We start from the raw sequence: 20,679 nt of genomic DNA on the forward strand, positions 1-20,679 counted from the left end.
AACCTATGATACTAATAATATTCGTAAAAGCACGCGGAGAAGAATTAAAAGACAATTTTCATGATGCAGAATATAAAAGGAATGAATTGGAATCCTGGGGGGTTTGGAGATACTGCTAAGCATTTGTTTGTAAAAGAGGCAATTAGAGAACATAAATTAGACTTTGTAGCCTTATTGGAGACTGGAAGGTCTAATTTCTCTATTCCTTTTTTAAATCAATTGGCTGCGGGATATAGTTATTCCTGGTTTTGTTTACCACCGCATGGTAGATCAGGAGGTATTTTGGTTGGTATTAATTCTGACACACTTGAGGTACTCAAGGTGAGTACTGGAGATTTCTGTGTTAAACTGCATATTAAGTGTAAAAGGGATGGTTTTGAATGGATCCTTGTGCCAGTCTATGGGGCTGCCCAAGATGCACATAAGGCTGAATTTTTAGCGGAATTGGTCAGAATTTGTGAGACGGAAACATTACCTATGTTGGTGGGTGGTGATTTTAACATTATTCGAAAACGTGAGGAAAAAAATAATGATAATTTTAAAGCTCGTTGGCCTTTTGTGTTTAATGCCATTATTGAACATTTGAATTTGCGCGAAATTGCTCTTTCGGGAAGACAGTTCGTGGGCAAGTCGTCGGGAAGTACCAACTTATGAGAAATTGGATAGAGTGCTTGCTTCCATTTCTTGGGAACAAAAATTCCCTCTTATCACTGTGCGGGCATTGACAAGAGCGGACTCTGACCATACTCCGATTCTTATTGACTCAGGGGTGAAAGCACATTTGGGTAATAAGCCAAAGTTCTCTTTTGAGTTGCATTGGTTGCGACAAGAAGGGTTCTTTGACATGATTGAAAAGGAGTGGAAGTCCGTTTTAGTGGGGCTAATCACATGGATGTGTGGTTGAATAAATTGAGACATATCAGAAAATTTCTTAAAGGTTGGGCAAAGAACCAAAGTGGACAATATAAAAAAGAAAGGGATAGGTTAATAGGTATTATTGATGGTTTAGATTTGAAAGCTGAAACGAACTGCTTATCGATGGTAGAGAGAGAATCGCTAAAAGAGGCAAATGATAAGCTGAATAAATTACGAAGAGAGGAAGAGTCTAAATGGGCGCAGAGAGCTAAAGTTAAGCATATTCAAGAAGGAGGGAGTAATACGAGATATTTTCATTTGATTGCAAATGGGAAACATAGAAGAAAGAAAGTTTTCCAATTAGAATAACAGGAAGGAACTATTGTTGGGGAAGATAATTTGAAAGTCTACATTACTGAGTTTTATAAAAAATTATTCGGGGCACCGACATCAAATAATATCTCTTTGGTAGAGGAAGAGGTATAGGACATTCCCCAGATATCGACTGTTGAGAATGCGATCTTGACAGCTTCTTTTTCTGAGGAAGAAGTTCATGGGGCACTCTTTCAAATGGAACGTAATAAAGCGCCGGGGCCTGATGGTTTTTCGGCCGAGTTTTATCAGAAATTTTGGGAAGTAATTAAAGAAGAGTTGATGGCGCTGTTCAATCAATTCAGTATTGGGGATTTGCCTCTCTACAAATTGAATTTCGGAGTCATTACTTTATTACCGAAGAAAGAGGATGCGGTGCGAATACAACAATATCGACCTATTTGTCTACTGAATGTGTGTTTTAAAATCTTTACCAAGGCTGGTACAAATCGTATTACCGGTATTGCCCCACGAGTCATAAGACCAACACAATCCGCTTTTATGCCGGGAAGGAATATTCTAGAAGGGGTGGTCATTCTTCATGAAACTATTCATGAGTTACATACTAAGAAATTGGATGGGGTTTTATTTAAGATTGATTTCGAAAAGGCATATGATAAAGTGAAATGGTCATTTTTACAACAGACCTTGAGGATGAAGGGGTTTGCTCCTGAATGGTGTTGGATGATCAGTCAATATGTACAAGGGGGTAGTGTCGGAGTAAAGGTAAATGATGACATTGATCATTACTTCCAAACAAAAAAAGGTTTGCGGCAAGGGGATCCTTTGTCGCCTATTCTTTTTAATATTGTGGTGGACATGCTTGCTATTCTTATTGAGAGAGCAAAAAATGATAATCAGGTAGGGGGACTTATTCCTCACCTTGTTGAAGGGGGGATCTCTATCCTACAATATGATGATGATACTATTCTCTTCTTGGAACATGATCTCCAGAAAGCAGTAAATATGAAACTGATCCTATGTCTTTTGGAAGAGCTCTCTGGGCTTAAAATTAATTTCCACAAGAGCGAGATTTTTTGTTTTGGGAAGGCAAATGATGAGGTAGACCAGTATAAACAAATCTTTGGATGTGATGCTGGGTCTCTACCTTTTAAATACTTAGGTATTCCCATCCACTTTAGAAAGCTTAGAATTTCTGATTGGTATCCAGTGGAGACCCGATTTGAGAGAAAATTGGGATGCTGGAAAGGCAAATTATTGTCCTATGGGGACAGACTTGTCCTTATCAATTCAGTTTTAACAAGCTTACCGATGTTCATGTTATCTTTTCTAGAAATACCTGTCGGGGTAAGGAAAAGATTGGATTTTTATAGGTCTCGTTTCTTCTGGCAATCTGAGGAAAATAAAAGAAAATATAGGCTCACCAAGTGGAATATCGTCTGCAGACCCAAGGATCAAGGGGGTCTTGGTATTGAGGTCCTTGAATTAAAAAATAGATGTTTATTGAGTAAATGGCTTTATAAACTTCTTAACGAGGATGGGGTGTGGCAGGAATTGCTGCAGAATAAATACCTGACAGAAGACCTTATCCGGGGTACAAGCTAAACCAATAGACTCTCCCTTTTGGAAGGGATTAATGAAGGTTAAGGACGATTTTTTTAGTAGAGGAGTTCTACACGTAGGTAATGGTACCAATATACGTTTCTGGGAAGATACCTGGTTAGGTAGTACACCATTAATTAGCACAACAATATCCATCCTTATATAACATTGTGCATCACAAGAATGTAACAGTAGCTCATGTGTTAGCACAAACGCCTCTGAATATCGGTTTCAGAAGACTCAAATGGTCTTTATGGTTGCAGTTATGCCGAAGACTTATGAGGATTAATTTATCTGATGAGAAGGATCAGTTTGTTTGAAAATTGACAACAAATGGCGTATTTACAGTGAAATCTATGTACGAGGATCTTATGAATGACTATACCCCTTTTCTGCGAAAGTATCTTTGGAAAGTTAAACTTCCTTTAAAGATAAAAATATTTATGTGGTTCTTAAGCAATAAAGTTTTACTTACTAAAGACAATTTAGCCAAAAGAAGGTCTAATGGGTGTACAAAATGTGTTTTTTGTGGTGAGCAGGAGACTATTGAGCACTTGTTCATCACTTGTCCTTTAGCTAAAATTCTTTGGCGTACGATTAATTTTACTTTTGCTCTCCCACCTCCAACCAATATTACCAATATGTTTGGTAATTGGTTAAAAGGAGTTGATAGACAATCTAAGGCCTTCATCCGTATTGGGGTTTCTGCCTTATGTTGGTCTATCTGGAGGACAAGGAATGATATTATTTTTAACAAAAAGCCTTCATTTCACTTTTTGCAGGTTACCCATATGGTGTCACATTGGGTCCAGTTGTGGGCTCTCCTATCACCGGAGGGACAGCGGGATGCTATGGTTACTGGATGCACTCGGCTTCAGATGGTCGCTTAGGATATCTTGTGCCGGGCTGGCTGGTGGCACAATAGACTGATACAATGATGTGTAGTCCCTCTGTTTTGGTTTTCTTTCGCTGGTTGATTCTTGTATCAATTCTAGGCGATGCCTGAGATGTTTTAACTATGTACTCTTATACTTTTAATAAAAGACCGTGTGCATCATCATGATGCAGAAGCCGGGTTTCATTCCCCATTTCAAAAGAAAAAAAAAATCACTCGACTTGCCCACATATTATCTAGGATTGCTACGTGCTCCTCTACTAAAATTAATCCAGGCATTTTTCCAAAGTAAGCAAACCTACACATTGAAACGTGTCTAAATACATGTGTATCTAAAATAAATCTAATCTAATTTGGGTCAATTAATTAGAACAGAGACAATAAGAGCATCTCAAGAAGCGTCCCCAAGTGGCATCTAGCAAACGTGCCAGCCTTTGGGGCGCATCTGCCAAGCCTCGTTCATCAAACAGACGATCCGACTAAGGTATTTTTTTTTGCAATTTTAGTCATGTTTCTAAATAATCTACTTCCTTCGATCAAATCAGAGTCAATTAAAATGAATCGGAGGAAGTAGTAAAATTTGACACATAAATAAATAGTTTACCACATAGGTAAATAGTTTTCGAATACGTAAAAATAAAAATTAAATAATTCATACAATTCAAAATAAAATGAAGTTCAACTTCATCAAGTGGCCTCTCCTTTGAGATGATCTACACGATTATTTTGCAGTTGCGTCTTAGCATCTACGTCAAAGACTTCCACATTCATGGCGAAAAAATTAGCCAAATCCGTAGGCACCTGGTAGCTAGTGATCAACACGGCAATAGGACCCTCGTGATCGATCATGATGATCATCCATTGTTGGAGATTTATGCTTATTCTCGATGTTCATATTGTGCATGATCACACAACGATTTATTACGTTTGACATATCCTCTTGAGACCAAGTAATAGTAGGTAGTCACAATAGCAAGTCAAGATTATAGCATACCAAATGCCCAGTTAAACAACCTTTTTGTAACTCTCCTACCACGGGGCAAATTGAAATTTCTTCTGGCCCAGAGACTCGCTAATTGTCTTCACAAATGTCGATCATCTTGTTAAGATATCATAAATATCTGCTAGGTAATACCCTTTGATATATTGGTGACCATTTATCTCATATATAGTTGCAAAGAAGATCATGACCTTCAAAAAGTCAAGCAAACACCGGAGATCGCTATTGTGTGTTGATGCCGTTGTAAGAACACGCCATGCCAAAAAAAAGTGTGCCAAATTAAGAAGTCATAATCTGCCATAGCTTTAGGTACCACACTGCAATATCCATGATGCCATTTTACAAATCGTGTTAAACAAATGGACAGTTCTTCCATGACTAGTGCATGCAATCGGTTCTTCCGAGTATCCTACGAAATCCTCTCGCTTGATTCCATGCATGATATGAGCAGTCTCTTCTTCATTTAGCCACTCATAGTTTGGCCAAAACTTTTCCACTACTGCCCTACAAGATTTATACATAGATTCAATGGTTTTGGGCTCGGGCATGTGTGTTGGTATCATCTTTTGCATCTTCAGAAGCTCAATATGCAAGAATCCTTATTGCGACAGTGCACTTCGGAATTGTAATGCATTCTTTCTCTATTATGAAGTAGTTACCTTACATATCATGCACCAATGTCATAAGAACTTCTTCATTCTAAATCACCGACAAAAAACCCTTGGGGTGTATGTTGGTTCATCTGTGAAATAGATGGTGTAGAGCATGGCATGACCTCCTCCATTATCTGCCTTGGCTTCGATTTCTTTCTCCCGGTCTTTGAACCTCCATGTCTGGAAGCGGCGCTCAGCTCATCCACTTGCAATTATAGTAGAGCAGCGAGAATCGTGAAGTGTTCATCTCCATCGATGAAGGCAGTGGCTTCCTCCTCCATTAACTGATGCATCATCATATCGTGGTTGATATCCATTTTCTATAGGTAAAGAAACAAAGCAAATCAATTAATTGAATGTTGGCGAGAGAGGCATAAGCTGGTACACGAAAACGGCCGAACACCTTGGGTACAAGGCTAACGCGCGATTTTGCTCCAGCTTCTGCAAGGAGTAGTGAATGGCGAAGAGGGGAGAGGCGATACGGGACACACGGTAGGCATAGGCGAGGCGCGGTGGGTCCACCATCCACAGACCACGGCCTATGTTGACGGTGGTGATTTTGCAAAGTGGGAGCGGCCATGAGCAAGATGAGAGGCGGTGTGGTATGGGGCGCTAGGTAGTTGGCATGTGGTGCTCAAATATTGGTATCCTACGTACGTGTCTTCGGTCACAGTTCATGTTCAGCGCACCCACAATGTCGTATGTGGATCGGGAATAGGCTGAGGACGCTGGACACATTATTGGTCCACGCCGGACAAGAATCCCATTTAGGGTACGCGACTGGAGGTGAAACTCGGTGTGACGCGTCCAATAGGGCGTTTGGGGCGCATGAAACGGGCCAGCAACAACCGTGTACTACCTCCGTTTTAAGGAATAAGGCGTACGCGTATTTCAAGACGAACTTTGACCATAAAAATTGAGCAACAAAATCTTGATTATATTATATGTAATTAGTATCGTTAGATTCCTATTGAAAAGAACTTTTCAATGATACTAATTTCATAACAATGTTTATCTATTTGAAGTAATTCTTGATCAAACAAAAAACACGTAAAACGAGGGTACATTATTCCTTGAAACGGAGGTAGTACATATTTGACACGATTTGCGAGGAATTGGTCACTTTCTTTTGTTTCTTCCTTTTTTTTGTTTTTCGGATGTTTTTTTGGATGTGTGAATCCGTAATATATTTAGAACATTTTTGGATGTATTGGGCTGTGATAAGCATAAAGCCAGTGGGAAAACGGTAACCCATCTTGGTGCTAAGCGATGGGCCTCCAAGTAATAGTCCCCAGCCTTGCCCACTTCACCATTTTGTCTCAAAAACTTACTGGCTAAAAGACGGAAATTTTAGATTCATAACTTTTTGCCGGACGATTGCACACTCTAACACTTAAGCTCAGAGAAAACTTTAATTTTGTGGTGTGAAATTGGATCGATTTGGAATTAACAATATCAAACAAATTTAAATTTTAACAAACCTCCAACATGTTTCATGAGACAGGGAGGGAGTACTATACTTTCATGAGACGGAGAGAATACTGTGCTGAAATAGACAAGGTAGAAGACAGTAGAGACGGTGAACAATAAAGCTTCCAGTTTTCAAAGCAATTTGGACAGCAACAATGTTTACACGGTGGTTATTTACGAATAGTTTCACTTGTTAATTTGTGCCTGCCTCGAGATGCGCCAGGAACCAGCTACGAGAAATGACCTCTGGCACCTGCATAGTACTCCTCAGGTTAACATGTGGTTAAGCACCTCCCAAACATCACATATAAATTACCAGCTTATCTGATTCTGACAAGAAAACACCGGCACACTGCATACACACAAGTACTGTCACACAAGACATGTTTGAGTAGTACACAAGCTGGTGCTAGGATGCAGAATGATTATTTCAACCCTCGGTTATGTACAAGAGGTTTCTTTCTGCTTCACCTGAACACCACACACTCATCATCCATCGCTTTTATCTATTTCAGAACAGCAGCCTTGGGCAGCCGTACGTGGTACTACGAACAGACTACATGGATGGATGATCAGACGCAACACCTGCCGCTTCGCATTAGGTTGTTGCCGCTAAATTCTACAAAGGGAGTACAGGGGGAGAAGAACACAGAGGAAGACAGTCTGAAACTGCGAAGATGCTAGTGAAAGACACTGCTTTCGTCGTCGCACGCGCGAGCCAACAGATAGACCTGCAGAAGTGATGAGGTTTCTTAGTCAGGAGTAGTTAGATTTAGCCCATAAAATTCAGTATGAAACAAACCAACAACACAAGATCTTCTATGAGAAAGCAGTCAAAGGCGAAGACAATGTGTAGCACAAGCAGCACACTGCATTACAGTCGTCCAACACTTGAGTCCTGGGGTTTGAAAATATCACTGTCGTGTACTGACACGTACACGGATGATCTCATCGATCGACAGGAGTCAGGAGTTCGTGTGCAGTTTTGGTAAGATGCAAAGACTGATTGAGGCATCGAGCCAAACAAAAACAGATTGGAGTTTGCAAAGTATAGTGTTCAGGTGTTCTTCAGTCTATGAAATAAGGTTTAATTTGCAAATTTGTCATGGCCAACATGACCAAGAAGTAATAATCCTATAATCTCTGAAACTTTTACTACAGTAAAAGAAATGTTTCAACAACAGTAATCCAAAGAGACAGTAGTCAAAGGCAAAGACAATGCGTAGAACTAGCAGCACCATGCGCTTACATTAGTTGTTCAAGACTTTCACTCCGGGGGTCTCAAGACATCACTGTCGAGCATGATCTCTGCCGTCGAAAGGAGGTCGTGTGTGGTTTTGGCGAGCTTCAAAGACTGATTGAGGCGTCGCAGATCGCAACATGTTTACATATGACGCGGAGCAAAACAGGAGGACATACTAGAAGATGCAAACTAGCATTCGGCGTTCTTCAGTTATGATGACGTCTATGAAACGTGGCATCATCTCAGTTTAATATGGGGAGTGGAATTGACATCTCCGAATAGGTTTGGATAATCTAGCTAGTGGTTTCAATTTTGTGATGAAGATGGCACACAGAAACATGACCAAGAAGCAGAGTAACAATCCTAGAACCGTTGAAACTTCTGCTAGTGAAAGAAATCAGGTGGTAGATCATACCTCGTGCGTTCAGCTATGTTGCACTATCAATCCTTGAAGATGACAGTGTCGGCGATGTCCATGAGCGGGGCAAGACAGTCGGGCGCGAACTTGCGCGCGAACATGTGCTCGTGCGTGGAGCTATTGGATCGGCGCAGCTCGGCGATGAGCCGTGGCGACACCTCTGGCGCAGCGTAGGTATGCGGGTGGCCGTCGACGCGGCCGGTCCAGTTGACGCTGGTGAGCGTGTAGCGCGCGAGGCCGGCGGGGTCGGCCATGTCGAGCAGCGTGGGGAAGTAGTGCTCCTCCGGGTAGCACGCGTCCCGCGCCTCCGGCAGGCAGGGCTCCCGGAACTTGCGCCAGAGCCTGCGCTCGCGGACGACGAGTACCGCGTGGCGGCGCGCGAGGGTGAAGAACTGGGAGCCGACGCGGAATCGTTCGAAGGGCACCTCGGGGAGCATGGCGTCGTCCCCGCGCGCGACGTAGCGCGCGGGCATCTGCGGCTCGCCCGCGAGCACCTCGATGTAGCTCGGGAGGCGGTGGTGGTGCGGCGCGGCGGGGGGGAAGAGGGTGGCGTAGAGGCGCGGGAAGGCGCGGAGCGGGACGCAGTGCTGCGAGAGCAGCGCGAAGTAGGCGTTGGCGGCGTCGTCGAGCAGCGCGGCGGCGAGCAGGCGCCGCGCCGCCGCGATGAGGCTCGGGTCCCCGCGGCGCGTGGGCTTGGCCGCCACGAAGCGGCCCCGGAAGGAGGGGGTGGGGGGGAGGAGGAGGGTTGCGGCCGGGTCGGCGTGCACGTAGACGTTGAAGCGGTGCGCGTGGCCCGCGAAGAAGCGCTCCCAGAGCGGCGCGAAGGTGAGGTCGGAGTTGGTGAGGAAGAGGAAGGCCACCTTGGGGGCTGCGGCGACAGCGGAGCCCTCGCCGGCGTCCAGCGTCACGCGGCGGAACAGGGCGAGGTCCTCCGCTCCCTCCCCGACACCGGCTGCGCCTCCTCCGCTCGCCGCGACGGCAGCAGCCACCCCCGCGGAGGCGGGCGGCTTGTCGTCGGGCCGGACGAGCAGGGGCGGCGGCGAGACGCGCGGGGCCATGAGGAGCAGCGCGGTGAGGGAGGCGAAGAGCAGGAGGGAGACCACCATGGGCGTCATGGCGAGCGCCGCTAATCCCGCAGCAAATCAGTCGAAATTAATACGGTCGGGACGGATCGAATCGAATCGCTCAAATCCGGGGCGAAAATCTCATCCCGGGGAACGAAATCAGTGGATTTGCGTTGGGAAAGTCCGGATGATAGCAGTAGCAGGGAAGGAAGGGAAGGGAAGAGATGGATGGAAGTGGAATGGAGTGGCGCTAGTCCCGTCTCGCGTCCGCCTCTCCTCTGCTGCTCTCGCTTTCCCCCCTGCTGCCCTTTTCACTCTCAGCTCGGTGGGGCCAGCCGGACACTGACGTGGCAGGAATATCAAGAGCGGCTGCGGCAGGGCACGGCTATTTTTTTGCTTCGGTGACATGCGGGCTCGACCAAGGGTGGGGTCACCGCGGCAGTCAGCGTGGAGCGGAGGGGTTTGGTTTCAGGTGGAGCCCGCGAGAGATGGACGGCTGTCGGTCGAGTACGATGGGTAAGGATGAATGTGGGCCGTTGGATTCGGGGTTCCTTAGGAGTGCGTGTGCCAAGATGCTTGTCCAGTAGTGCGGTTTGGTAATCAATCGGGCATTCGCGAGCCGCCTCCTAGTGGAGAATCCGATCCGGGCCAGTTGCCAAGTCTGAGAGCCGTCAGTGCCGCTTTTCTCCAGGAAAGTGTTTTCGTCCAGCGGGCCGGGCCGTAGTGTTAAACTCAGTTTTCGGGCTACCCAGGCCCGGCACGGTCCGGGTGTCGGGCCAACAATTCTCGGCCCAAGCCCGAGTTTTTCGGGCCGGGTCAGGCCGGGCCGCTCGGGCCGGGCTGCCCATGGCCAGGTATGTCTGTTCCTGGTGCTCTCAAATAGTCTTTACCAAACACCGCTATGACAGCTCGGCAAACCTGTAGAGAGTCTGTGAACATGTCGACTCCGCCATCCGTAGATAGCCATTGGTTGTATCTGGAGGAGATATGTAGGCAAGGCACATTGCAGCAGTATACTAGATTGAGGTGAAGCCCCACAAACATGAGCAATCTTGCTTAATCATGAAGTAGTCGTCGTACTCTCTAACGCCGTAGACAATCTTCATGAACAGATCCTTGTTTATCCTAAACCGACGCCGAAATTCCTTCGGCGAATGAGTCACGTCGCCGGCGAAGTAGTCGGCGTCAAACACCATTGCGCCGACTTGACGATGTCGGTTGATGTTCCTCCTCTTACCTGGCTTTGAGCCGCCACGCCGAGGCACGGCGAACAAAGGATGGCGAATGCAGAACAAGCTCGTCAGAATCAGCTGCTGCTATTGCCGCCGGACAACCTCAGGGTTCTGCTCCTCCGTGAACATCTACACCATCATCTCGTCGTCGCTATCAGTCGCGCCAATCCGACGAACACCTTGCGAGCGGGGCGGTTGTGGGGCGGCGACCTCTGTTCCTGCCGAAACAGCAACCACCGATCGAGGGGGTGGCGGTCGTGTCGATGGATGATGGTTCCTGGACAGGCGGCGGTGTCTATTATAAGCATAGGCGCGACAACGACGGCGATCTAGAGGGGTGGGAGTCAGCTCGAGCGTGGCTGGATGGGGAAAGATGTGCGTCTGGCTGCCAGACGGAGCCCACGCGTGATTTCTGACATGCCGCGGGCATCGGTGTGCCTGATCCACGCCCTCTACGATGGAATCGGTACGAGGTTACCAGCGCTTCTATTAGGTTTGAAAACTACGAGGCCAAAACCATTCCGGCCCTAAAACGTTATCGAAACTACTATAGGACACCCTGGTGAAGATGCTCTAAAAATGCTAAATACAGCGCTGATCATTACGCCGCGTATTTTAAAGGAGGAGCATACAAGAAGGCTCGCTGCGAACTGCGTCATTAGTCCAATTTTTTGTAGGAACTACCCATAATAAGGAATTTGCAAAATGGATCTGACTCGCCGCATGGAGGCCGGTTCCCAACGGAGAAGGCAGTATGTACATGTGTCACAGCTTATCGCCGGCCAGCAGTGCCTCGATCGGCTTCCTCTGCATGCCTGCGTGTCCGCGTGCATGTCATCACGCCAACGTTGCATACTGGAACCTGCTCGAAACTCAATCACGCACACGTGTACGACATGCAGATCCTCCCCAAGGTCGGCGCCATGCTGTGTAATGAGCTCGATCACGGTGTGCCAAAAAGGCCCATACGTGAGCTGTGCATCTCGGTCCCATGACGAGGATGAATGGGGCACATGCGCTTTTAGGGCCACCCGCACTTCTTCTATACTTTGACCTGCATGGTCTGATTCTCTTACGGAGGGCTTGAAATTAGAAGCTCCACGTACAGTAATACTACTCTATGTTAGAGCCTCTTCACCAGCAGCCCCCTAAATAGGCGCCGGTAGGAGCACCGATACTGCCGTACCAAGGACGCACAACATCCTCTATTTGAGGACGCTACTCCCACAACGACGCCCCAAACCGGCTGCCCCGATATATTTAGAAAATCAAATTCAAATGTTGAAAGCGATATTCATACGAAGTTTGAATGAAATTTGTACAAATTTAACGCGAATTCAAACTAAAAAACTAAAAAAAATCTAGCGGCGCTGGGAGTCGAAGACGCTGAAGTTCAGGTCGTCGATGGATGACCCGAAGGACCAGCTGTCGACGTTGTCGGCCTCCTCCTCGTCGGCCTTCTCCTCCTTTGGTGACGGCAACTCGGATGGTCCGGCGAGGTCGACGTAGTTGGCGCTGTGGTCCCTGGCGGACCACACCGCCACCTGCCGCGGGTCGATCGCGATGTGACGGTAGTCTTCGTCGACGGAGCGGCCGAGGATCAAGTTTAGGGCGGGGAACTTGATGCGGGCTAAGCCAGAGGGTGTGCCCAATCTTCACGGTTTGACCCGGGTGAGTGTGATCGGAGGGGGATTTGCGGGGAAGTGGATGAACGCGAAGAACTCGATACAAACACACGCACACACACAAATCAGTTATCCTCGTTGGCCCGAACCACCAACCAATAGAATCGCGAGAGAAAGACCAAAGGTAGAATCTCTTGCAAAAGATCGACAAATCCAAATAGAAGTCCAAAGAGTAAAAGATCAACTAAGAATAGAGTTGCAAAGCAAGAGATTCTCAATTGATAGAATTACTAGAATGGAAAAGATCCGGATAAGGAGGGATACAATAGATGGATCATCTAAGGTGGGGGTTTCTTAAATCCACTAAGGGATAATAGAGGCATAAGCCAATTCATCTAAACATCATCTCTCCCTCATGAAGGTGGGGGTAAGTGCCTATTTATAGATAAGGGGCAGAAGGGGTAAGTTACAAGCCAAAGTGGGCTGAGATCTGGCTGAGGTTCGATGGGGCGGAAGTTCCGGCCGTCCTGGGCGGAAGTTCCGGTCATGGGCGGAAGTTCCGGTCCTTGGGGGCGGAAGTTCCGGCTGCATCTCCACTGTGCGAGCATCTTTGGTCTTGACAGCATCTGGGCGGAAGTTCTGGCGAGGTCGGGCGGAAGTTCCGGCCTGGGGTGCGTCTGGGCGGAAGTTCCAGCGAGGTAGGGCGGAAGTTCCGGCCTGGAGCGTTCAGCTCCTCTTTCTCCTTCTCTTCCATGCTTCCGTGACATCGGCCTTGCGTCCTCGGGTCTCCATGGCATCCTCTCTTCTCCCCGTACTTGTCGTCGAGTTCCTATCATCAAGATATGACGGGGTATGAAGTAGTATATCGTCCCAAATAGGCGATTCGAGGCACGCGTAAAGGAGAAGATTCACCTTAGCGTGCCGTCTTGGCGATGAAGCACATGATGCGGTGAAGACCGAAGGTCGCCCCGTATCATCTCCCCCCACTTGAAAAAGAGTCGTCCTCGACGATAGCTCTTCATGAACTTGTATAGGAGGTAGATGACAACCACGCTTGAATGTCGCTTCACTTGTCAAGAGCCCTATCAATAGCACAAGAAAATCCAAGCAACACTCAAATCATAGCCAATGTTCCACGGGTTTAGCAAGATAGCGCAAGTAGAAGGAGGTCACCTTAGCAAGATGACGGTGTGCTCTCATTGAGAGATCTTGTGTAGTAGATGTATGGGGTTGAACCCATTCGTTGACGCTCATCCATATGTCACGTGTACCTTCACACAACAAAGACCAAGCAAAGTATATGTGTGCGTGATAGAGGAGCATATCATCAACGACATGTCCATTCATGTTCACAACACCGTTAGCACAACATAAATTTATCAAGAATAATGCATGTGCAAGTTCAATGTGTAAGAACTCTGTATGAACATCTTCCAAATGTGGAAACACAAAAACTCCAAATTGTGAGACGACCGTGGTGTCCATCTCATGTAGAAACTCATTTTCATTGTTGCTCTCAAGGCATCGGAAAGAGAAATTGTTCAACATCCTTGAAGCAACAAGTGGAGAATTTGGCAAAAACACATACGGAAGAGTGTCCAAAATATCATCAACATGTGTGCACACAAACCATTGGAAAGAGAAATTGGTCCTTATATTTGGTGCAACACACAACATATCTTCCAAAATGTTCACCAAAACAACATTTACACAACCGTGTGTGCCAACAAACCAAATGAAATAGGAATTGGTCAACTTGTTTGAGGCAACACCAACGGTAAGAATCACATCATCATGCTTGCAAAAGAACCATAAGAAAGAGAAATTGTTCGGCATGTTCAATGCAAAGCATGGAAAAGGTATTAGAGCCGGGTTCGATCTTGAACTTACATGTATTATGCTCTCAAGAGCTCGTTTGGTCAACTCGTGCTCAATCGAGGTTGACCGTGTCTTCCGTGTACCTACAGACACAATAGGCCAAGCAAAGAACGTGTGTGCATGGTATATGAACACATCATCCATCATGACGGTCCATTTCTTTTGCACATCACCATTAGCGTTAAGCAAAGCATCATAATATATATGGTGAATATGCGGGGTAAACACATCAACATGCTCAACATGGATATATGCAAAGTCTCCAAAATTGAGAGAGCTATGGGGGCAATCTCATTTACAAGCATATTAACATTATGGCAAACCAAGCATTGGAAAGAACAATTGTTCAACATTTTGGTTGCATTAATGGGAGAGTATTGCAAGCATCTAGCACAAAACATGTTCAACATTGTATCATGGTTGTCGACAAACCTAGGGAAAGAGCAATTGTTCATCAAGGTTGTCACAACACAAGAATTAGCATCATCATTTTCATTGCAAGCAATACATGGGAAAGAGAAATTGTTCGACATATTGCAAGCAATAGGATAGAAATCGAAACACTCATAGCATGGCATGGACGTATTATCATAAGCAACTACTTCCACAAGATCAACAATGGTGGTATCACAAGTATCACAAGGGAATGTGAAAGAATCATATGACATAGCAATAGGATCATCCAACTCATGCAAGCACTCACAAATCATCATGTCCACTAGTGGGATCATGGAATCATCAACACCTATGTTGGTACCTTTGTACTCCGACTCCTTTGAAGTAGGTGTTGTGGAAGAGGTAGGCTCCATGGGGCCTCCATGTTCATCTTCAATCAAGCATGGTGTGATAGCATCATCTTCATGCACCATGTACATCTTCTCCATGATCGGGAGCTCGTCCTGCATGGAACCTATTGCAACATGAGAAAACACACTAGAGGTAGAGGTTAAGTTGTTAGAATGTGAAATGGCATCCATAGATCTATCAATTACCTCTCTCAACTCACTCGGTGTATCACTCATGTCCTCCAAATGGAAGCACTCAAACTCACATATGAGGTGGAAGTCACTCAACTCACTATCACTCTCACTCTCACTCAAGTGGGCTAAGTGGCTCTCATGCTCACATGGGATTGGTACTATATCATCATTCAAGCATATAGGAGTAGATTCGATTTTCTCATCTCCATGCGCCTCCATTGGTGAAGGGATCATCCCATGCTCACCATTCTCAACTCCATTCGCCTCCTTGGTTGAAGGGAAAATCCCATGCTCAACCTTCTCAACTCCATCGCCTCCCATGTTGACATCCTTTAATGGCGCTATGGTGTTGTTGAGAGCTAGGCTTGAATCAACGTCACTCTTGTCTTGGCCTTCTCGTGCTCCATCTTGAAGTGTGAACTTCATAGTCGTTCTCTTGGCCATTTCCTTGCACCATTCCTTGAAGATGATGTTATCTTGAAGTGTCTTGTTGGCGATTTTGGCATCCAATTGGGCGAAGTAGAGCTTGTGGGCTTGTGGTGTGTTGCATTCCCATGTCATGTGCTTGTTGGATGTGCACACATCACAATGGAGATTGGGGCATTCCCAATGACGACCTTCTTGGTTGCAACGAAAACATTGTGAGCTACTTGATCTTGGTGGACAAATCATTGTCATGTTGGCATAAAGTTGGGTAGACCATCCTTCATCTTGAAGTGTAGACTCCATGGTCTTCATCTTGGGGCTTGAGCTTCTTGTAGGCGCCATTGTGGTGGTGGCGGTAGGAGGGGGAAGCACCATGATAAGTGGTTCCTCTTTATTTGCACTTGCCACCATCTTCCTTGTTGATGTAGCATCTTGTCTCGCACCATTGGAGATCTTCTCATGTGTAGGCGGTCTTGGAGATGCCATTTTGGTGGTGGCGCTAGGCTTTGTGGACACCATATGGTTGGTGTTGTTGTTCTTTGTAGCCTTGGCCGCTTCATGTCGAGGCTTTCGTCTTCTTGCATCATCACCATGTCTTGGGGGGTGTCGTCGAAGATCCTTGGGAGGTGTTGGTCGATGGCGAACATGAGGTGACTTGTGTCGGCGAAGATCCTTGGGAGGTGTTGGTCGATGGCGAACATGAGGCGATTTGTGTCGGCGATGGTCATGTGGTGATGCATGTCGATGGTGGTCATGGGGTGGTGATGGTCGACGACGATCATGAGGCGACGTGTGTTGATGACAATACTCGGCATGCCTATATGATGGTTCATGTAGCTTGGCACTTTGCTTGTGGCGCCTTCTTGAGCTCGGAGGAGAGTGTCGATGGCGATCATGGTGGTGGCGCTCTTGATGTTCCATAGGATGAGCTCGATGTAGATGATCATGTGCATAAGCACTCTCATGGTTACGCCGTCTTGAAGGTCCTCTATCTTCATATGTAGTTCCATTGGTCAAGATGGGGAACTTGTACGCACCGGTCTTGTTCAAGGTGGGGTCGAAGCTAGGCTCCACCATTGTGTCGATGTCATGCTCGAGGTAGTGCTCGGTGCGGTGCTCCATCATGGAGTCATAGTCGTAGTCGAGGTAGTGCTCCACCATGTCGTCGTGGTCGTAGTCGTGGTCGAGGTAGTGCTCCATCATGGTGTCGATGTTGTAGTCGAGCTCGGAGTGGTGGTCCACCATGTTGTCCATGCTTGGCGAGTCATGGTCGGTGTAGAGATGCTCGATGTCGGTCATGTCGCCAATGCTTGCGGAGCCATAGTCGGTGTCGGGCTCCACATGGTCCTCCATATCCGCGGTGCTTGCGGAGATATCACCCTCATCGTACTCCATGTCGTCCTCCATAGGCTCATCCTCACTATCCATGTTAGTCTCTAGGATTGGTGTATATATGGTGGAAAGAGATCTACCAAAAGGTCAAAACTTGCAACAAAATCGAGAAAATGGTTCAAGTTAGAGAATAACCGATATGTACTCACACACACACTCAAAGCACACGCAAAAGGCTAAGAACTCTATATGGTGGTAGGTGAGGAAGTGGATAGCAAACGAAAAGAACCAAAGAAAATGTCTATTGTCAAATGTGGGTAAGATCCAAAGTCAAATGTCAAAAGCGGTGATCTATGTCAAGGAAACACGGAAACACACACAAGGAAGAACAATGGGGTTAGCGCGACCAAGGAAGTGAGCAAGTAACAAAATGGTCCTAACGAAGACTATAAGCTCGGTGTCGCGCCAACACAAGAGAGACCGTAGCTTGGTTGCATATTCGAGAAGCAACAAGATTTGCACAATATGTCACTCTTCTCTTTTCTCTCTTAGTTCTCACAAGCTTTGCACTTCTTTGTATTGGTGGACACACACTCTTTTTCTATTTCTTTTTCTTTTTTTTCACTTTTTTCTATGCTTAGAAGCTTTATTTTTTTCTATGTATATGTCACACTTTTCTTGTTTTGTGTATCTTTCTCACCGAGCTTGCTTCGGAGCTTCACTCAACACAACGCACACACACACACCCTCTCACGGTCGTGACACTTGTGCAATGCTTCGCAACACTCGGAAAGCCACTCTCAATGGGATAGGTACACAAAGAAAGAAACGGGGCTACAAGGGTGGGGCAAGTTATACCTATTGATGTTAGGCGGTGTAAAGCACACGAACTTGCGATGATCGAGGTGGTGTCGATGATGGTGTCGAAGTTGCGCCGGAATCCGGGGTGCCAAAGGTGTCGTCGCGGTGTTGATGTAGGCGCGGAAGCGGATTAGACAACCAATGCACTCCACAAGGAAATCTGAACACAAAAGTCAATGCCCGAAAAGTTTGGTCAAAATGAGCGGTCAATCTTGTCAAAGTTGGAGTCAAGATGGATGGTCAAACTGGTCGAAATTTGAGGTCAAACGGGCTCCGGAAAGTTGGTTAAGTTACATGCTGAATCTGCCAATTTTAGTGCTGAAAGTCGTGCTGGCGGAAGTTCCGGTCGCTCGGGGCAGAAGTTCCGGTCCTGAGGGGCGGATGTTCCGGTCCTGAGGGGCGGAAGTTCCGGTCTGGGCGGAAGTTCCGGCCAACTTCTGGTCTAGTTCCGAAAATGGTCGATTTCGTTACAGAACCATCCCGGGGCGTTTTGGCGCAGTTTCGGAACTAGGCCGGAACTTGGGCGGAAGTTCCGGTCTCTCGGGGCGGAAGTTCCGGTCCTGAGGGACGGAAGTTCCGGTCCCGAGGGGCGGAAGTTCCGGAAATAACAGAAAATTTCAGATCTGAATCTGCGCGACGAACAGCACGAATGCGGGAGGGAAAAATGGGCAGAAAATCGTCGGATTAGAGGGGTAAACGGTGGAATTAGCCGGTGAAATTTGGAGGGATGATAGATCAACACCAAAGACAACATATCTGTGGACCAAAACCACAAACAACGCAACAAATCCAGAGATCCAAATTCGAGCTATTTTTTGGGGAAAATTTTTTGGGGAAATTTTTGGGCGAAATTGGTGGAATCGGAGGGTCAAATCCGTGGCAACCTTTTCTCAGATACCATATGATGCGGGCTAAGCCCGAGGGTGTGCCCAATCTTCATGGTTTGACCCTGGTGAGTGTGATTGCGGAGGGGGATTCGCGGGGAAGTGGATGAACGCGAAGAACTCGATACAAACACACGCACACACACAAATCGGTTATCCTCGTTGGCCCGAACCACCAACCGATAGAATCGTGAGAGAAAGACCAAAGGTAGAATCTCTTGCAAAAGATCGACAAATCCAAATAGAAGTCCAAAGAGTAAAAGACCAACTAAGAATAGAGTTGCAAAGCAAGAGATTCTCAATTGATAGAATTACTAGAATGGAAAAGATCCGGATAAGGAGGGATACAATAGATGGATCATCTAAGGTGGGGGTGATACGGGGTGGCCTTCGGACACCACCTCCTCAAGACCGACAAGCCCTCCTCGTGGTCCAATGACACGAGCTCGAGCCCAAGCCCTACACCAAGAGGTGAATTCCCTCCTTTCCACGTATGCATTTGATACCCCTTTGGATGGCGTGCTACTTCATGCAAGTGCTCTATGTGTCATCAGGTACCAAGCTCACCAAGGAACTGAAGAAGAAGAAGGAACGCTGCTAACGCCCCAAGGAACTGGAGAAGAAGAAGGATCGCTGTCAAACGGAGAAGACTGCCCAGGGCCGGCACTGCCGCCACCACCAGGCCGACACTGCCGCCCAGAGCACCTCGGCACTGCCGGCCGAATCAGCCCGGCACTGCCGGCCGTAGCACCCCGGCACTGCCGCCCCTAGAGCACCGGCACTGCAGGCCTCCTCGAAGTCAACTGCATCTGGACCATTCGATTAAATCCTGTGGCTGAGTACTTTTCGTAAATGACTAAGTTACCCCTCCCCAGATCTGGGATCTATATATAGGACTCCTCCAGCCACGAATTAGGATTAGAGAAGAACTAAGAAGAAACTTGAGCTTTGCTCTTACCCATATGGGAAACCCTAGATCCTTGATCTTGTATCCACCCGGGCTCCTTATCGACTCGTGAAGATCTCTTTGGTGACTTCTACCGTTTGTTTGATCTTTTGCTTGCACTTCTACCTATTTGGTCTTTTGCTTGCATTTCTATCAACCGTCCGGTCTTTTCACCCTTCTAGATCTCTCGGGCTTCGATTTGTCGATCACTTTGCGGGACTTCTACCGGAAGGTCTTTTCCTGCAACCTCTATCGAGTTGGTGGTTCGGGCCAACGAGGGGAAACCGATTTGTATGCGTGTGTGTGTTGTATCCCCACGATTCCCCTCCGTGTTCTTCGTGTTCATCGCGTTCATCCACCTCCCCCACGAATTCCACCCAAATCCGTGAAGATCGGGCACATCCTTGGGCTTAGCCCTTATCATATGGTATCAGCAGCTCTTTGGTTGCCACGGATTTGACCCCACAACCCCCAATTCCACCAATTTCGCCCAAAAAAATTTCCAAATTTTTTTCCCAAAAAATAGCCCCAAATTGGCCTTGGATCGATCTCGCGATTTGTTGAGTTTTTTGTGGTTTTGTTCCAATAGAAACTTGTCTTTGGTGTTGATCTACAATTCCCCCAACCTTTCCCACCAGATTGTGCCAATTTTCCCACGAAATCGAAGATTTTCGGGTCAGTTTTCCGCCAAATCGACGAACAGCCGCTGAGGCCGGCACTGCCGCCCCCCAGACACCGGCACTGCCGCTGAGGCCGGAACTGCCGCCCCCCAGACGCCGGCACTGCCGCTGGCCCCGAAATTTTTCACACTTTCTTCGTTTTCGTTTTGGCACTTCCCATTTGTGTTTGATCTTCGGTATTGAGTGCCATTTCAGCTACCACAAGCTTCCGCAACATCGACAACGACGACGGCACCCCGAGGATTCAAGCGGTTCATTTGACACCTCCACCACCATAGCAAGTTCAAGATCGTCGGCCACCA

General features: G+C 46.9%; 1 protein-coding gene across 1 annotated transcript; it reads right to left on the reverse strand.

The window, feature by feature from the left end:
• Positions 1 to 7,136: 7,136 nt before the first annotated feature.
• On the reverse strand, positions 7,137 to 9,730 carry LOC127333824 (glycosyltransferase BC10). The gene is made up of 2 exons (XM_051360260.2): positions 8,467 to 9,730; positions 7,137 to 7,539 (listed from the first exon to the last, which is right to left on the reverse strand). The coding sequence occupies exon 1, from the start codon at positions 9,582 to 9,584 to the stop codon at positions 8,493 to 8,495; it is 1,092 nt and encodes a 363-aa protein (XP_051216220.1). The 5' UTR covers positions 9,585 to 9,730; the 3' UTR covers positions 7,137 to 7,539; positions 8,467 to 8,492.
• Between the last annotated feature and the right edge of the window lie 10,949 nt (positions 9,731 to 20,679).

The sequence above is a fragment of the Lolium perenne genome, chromosome 2, assembly GCF_019359855.2.
Source record: "Lolium perenne isolate Kyuss_39 chromosome 2, Kyuss_2.0, whole genome shotgun sequence".
NCBI classification, from domain to species: domain Eukaryota; kingdom Viridiplantae; phylum Streptophyta; class Magnoliopsida; order Poales; family Poaceae; genus Lolium; species Lolium perenne.

Bases quoted from the DNA above. Each gene is read 5' to 3' on its own strand.
- LOC127333824 (XM_051360260.2), bottom strand. From the start codon at position 9,584: ATGACGCCCATGGTGGTCTCCCTCCTGCTCTTCGCCTCCCTCACCGCG.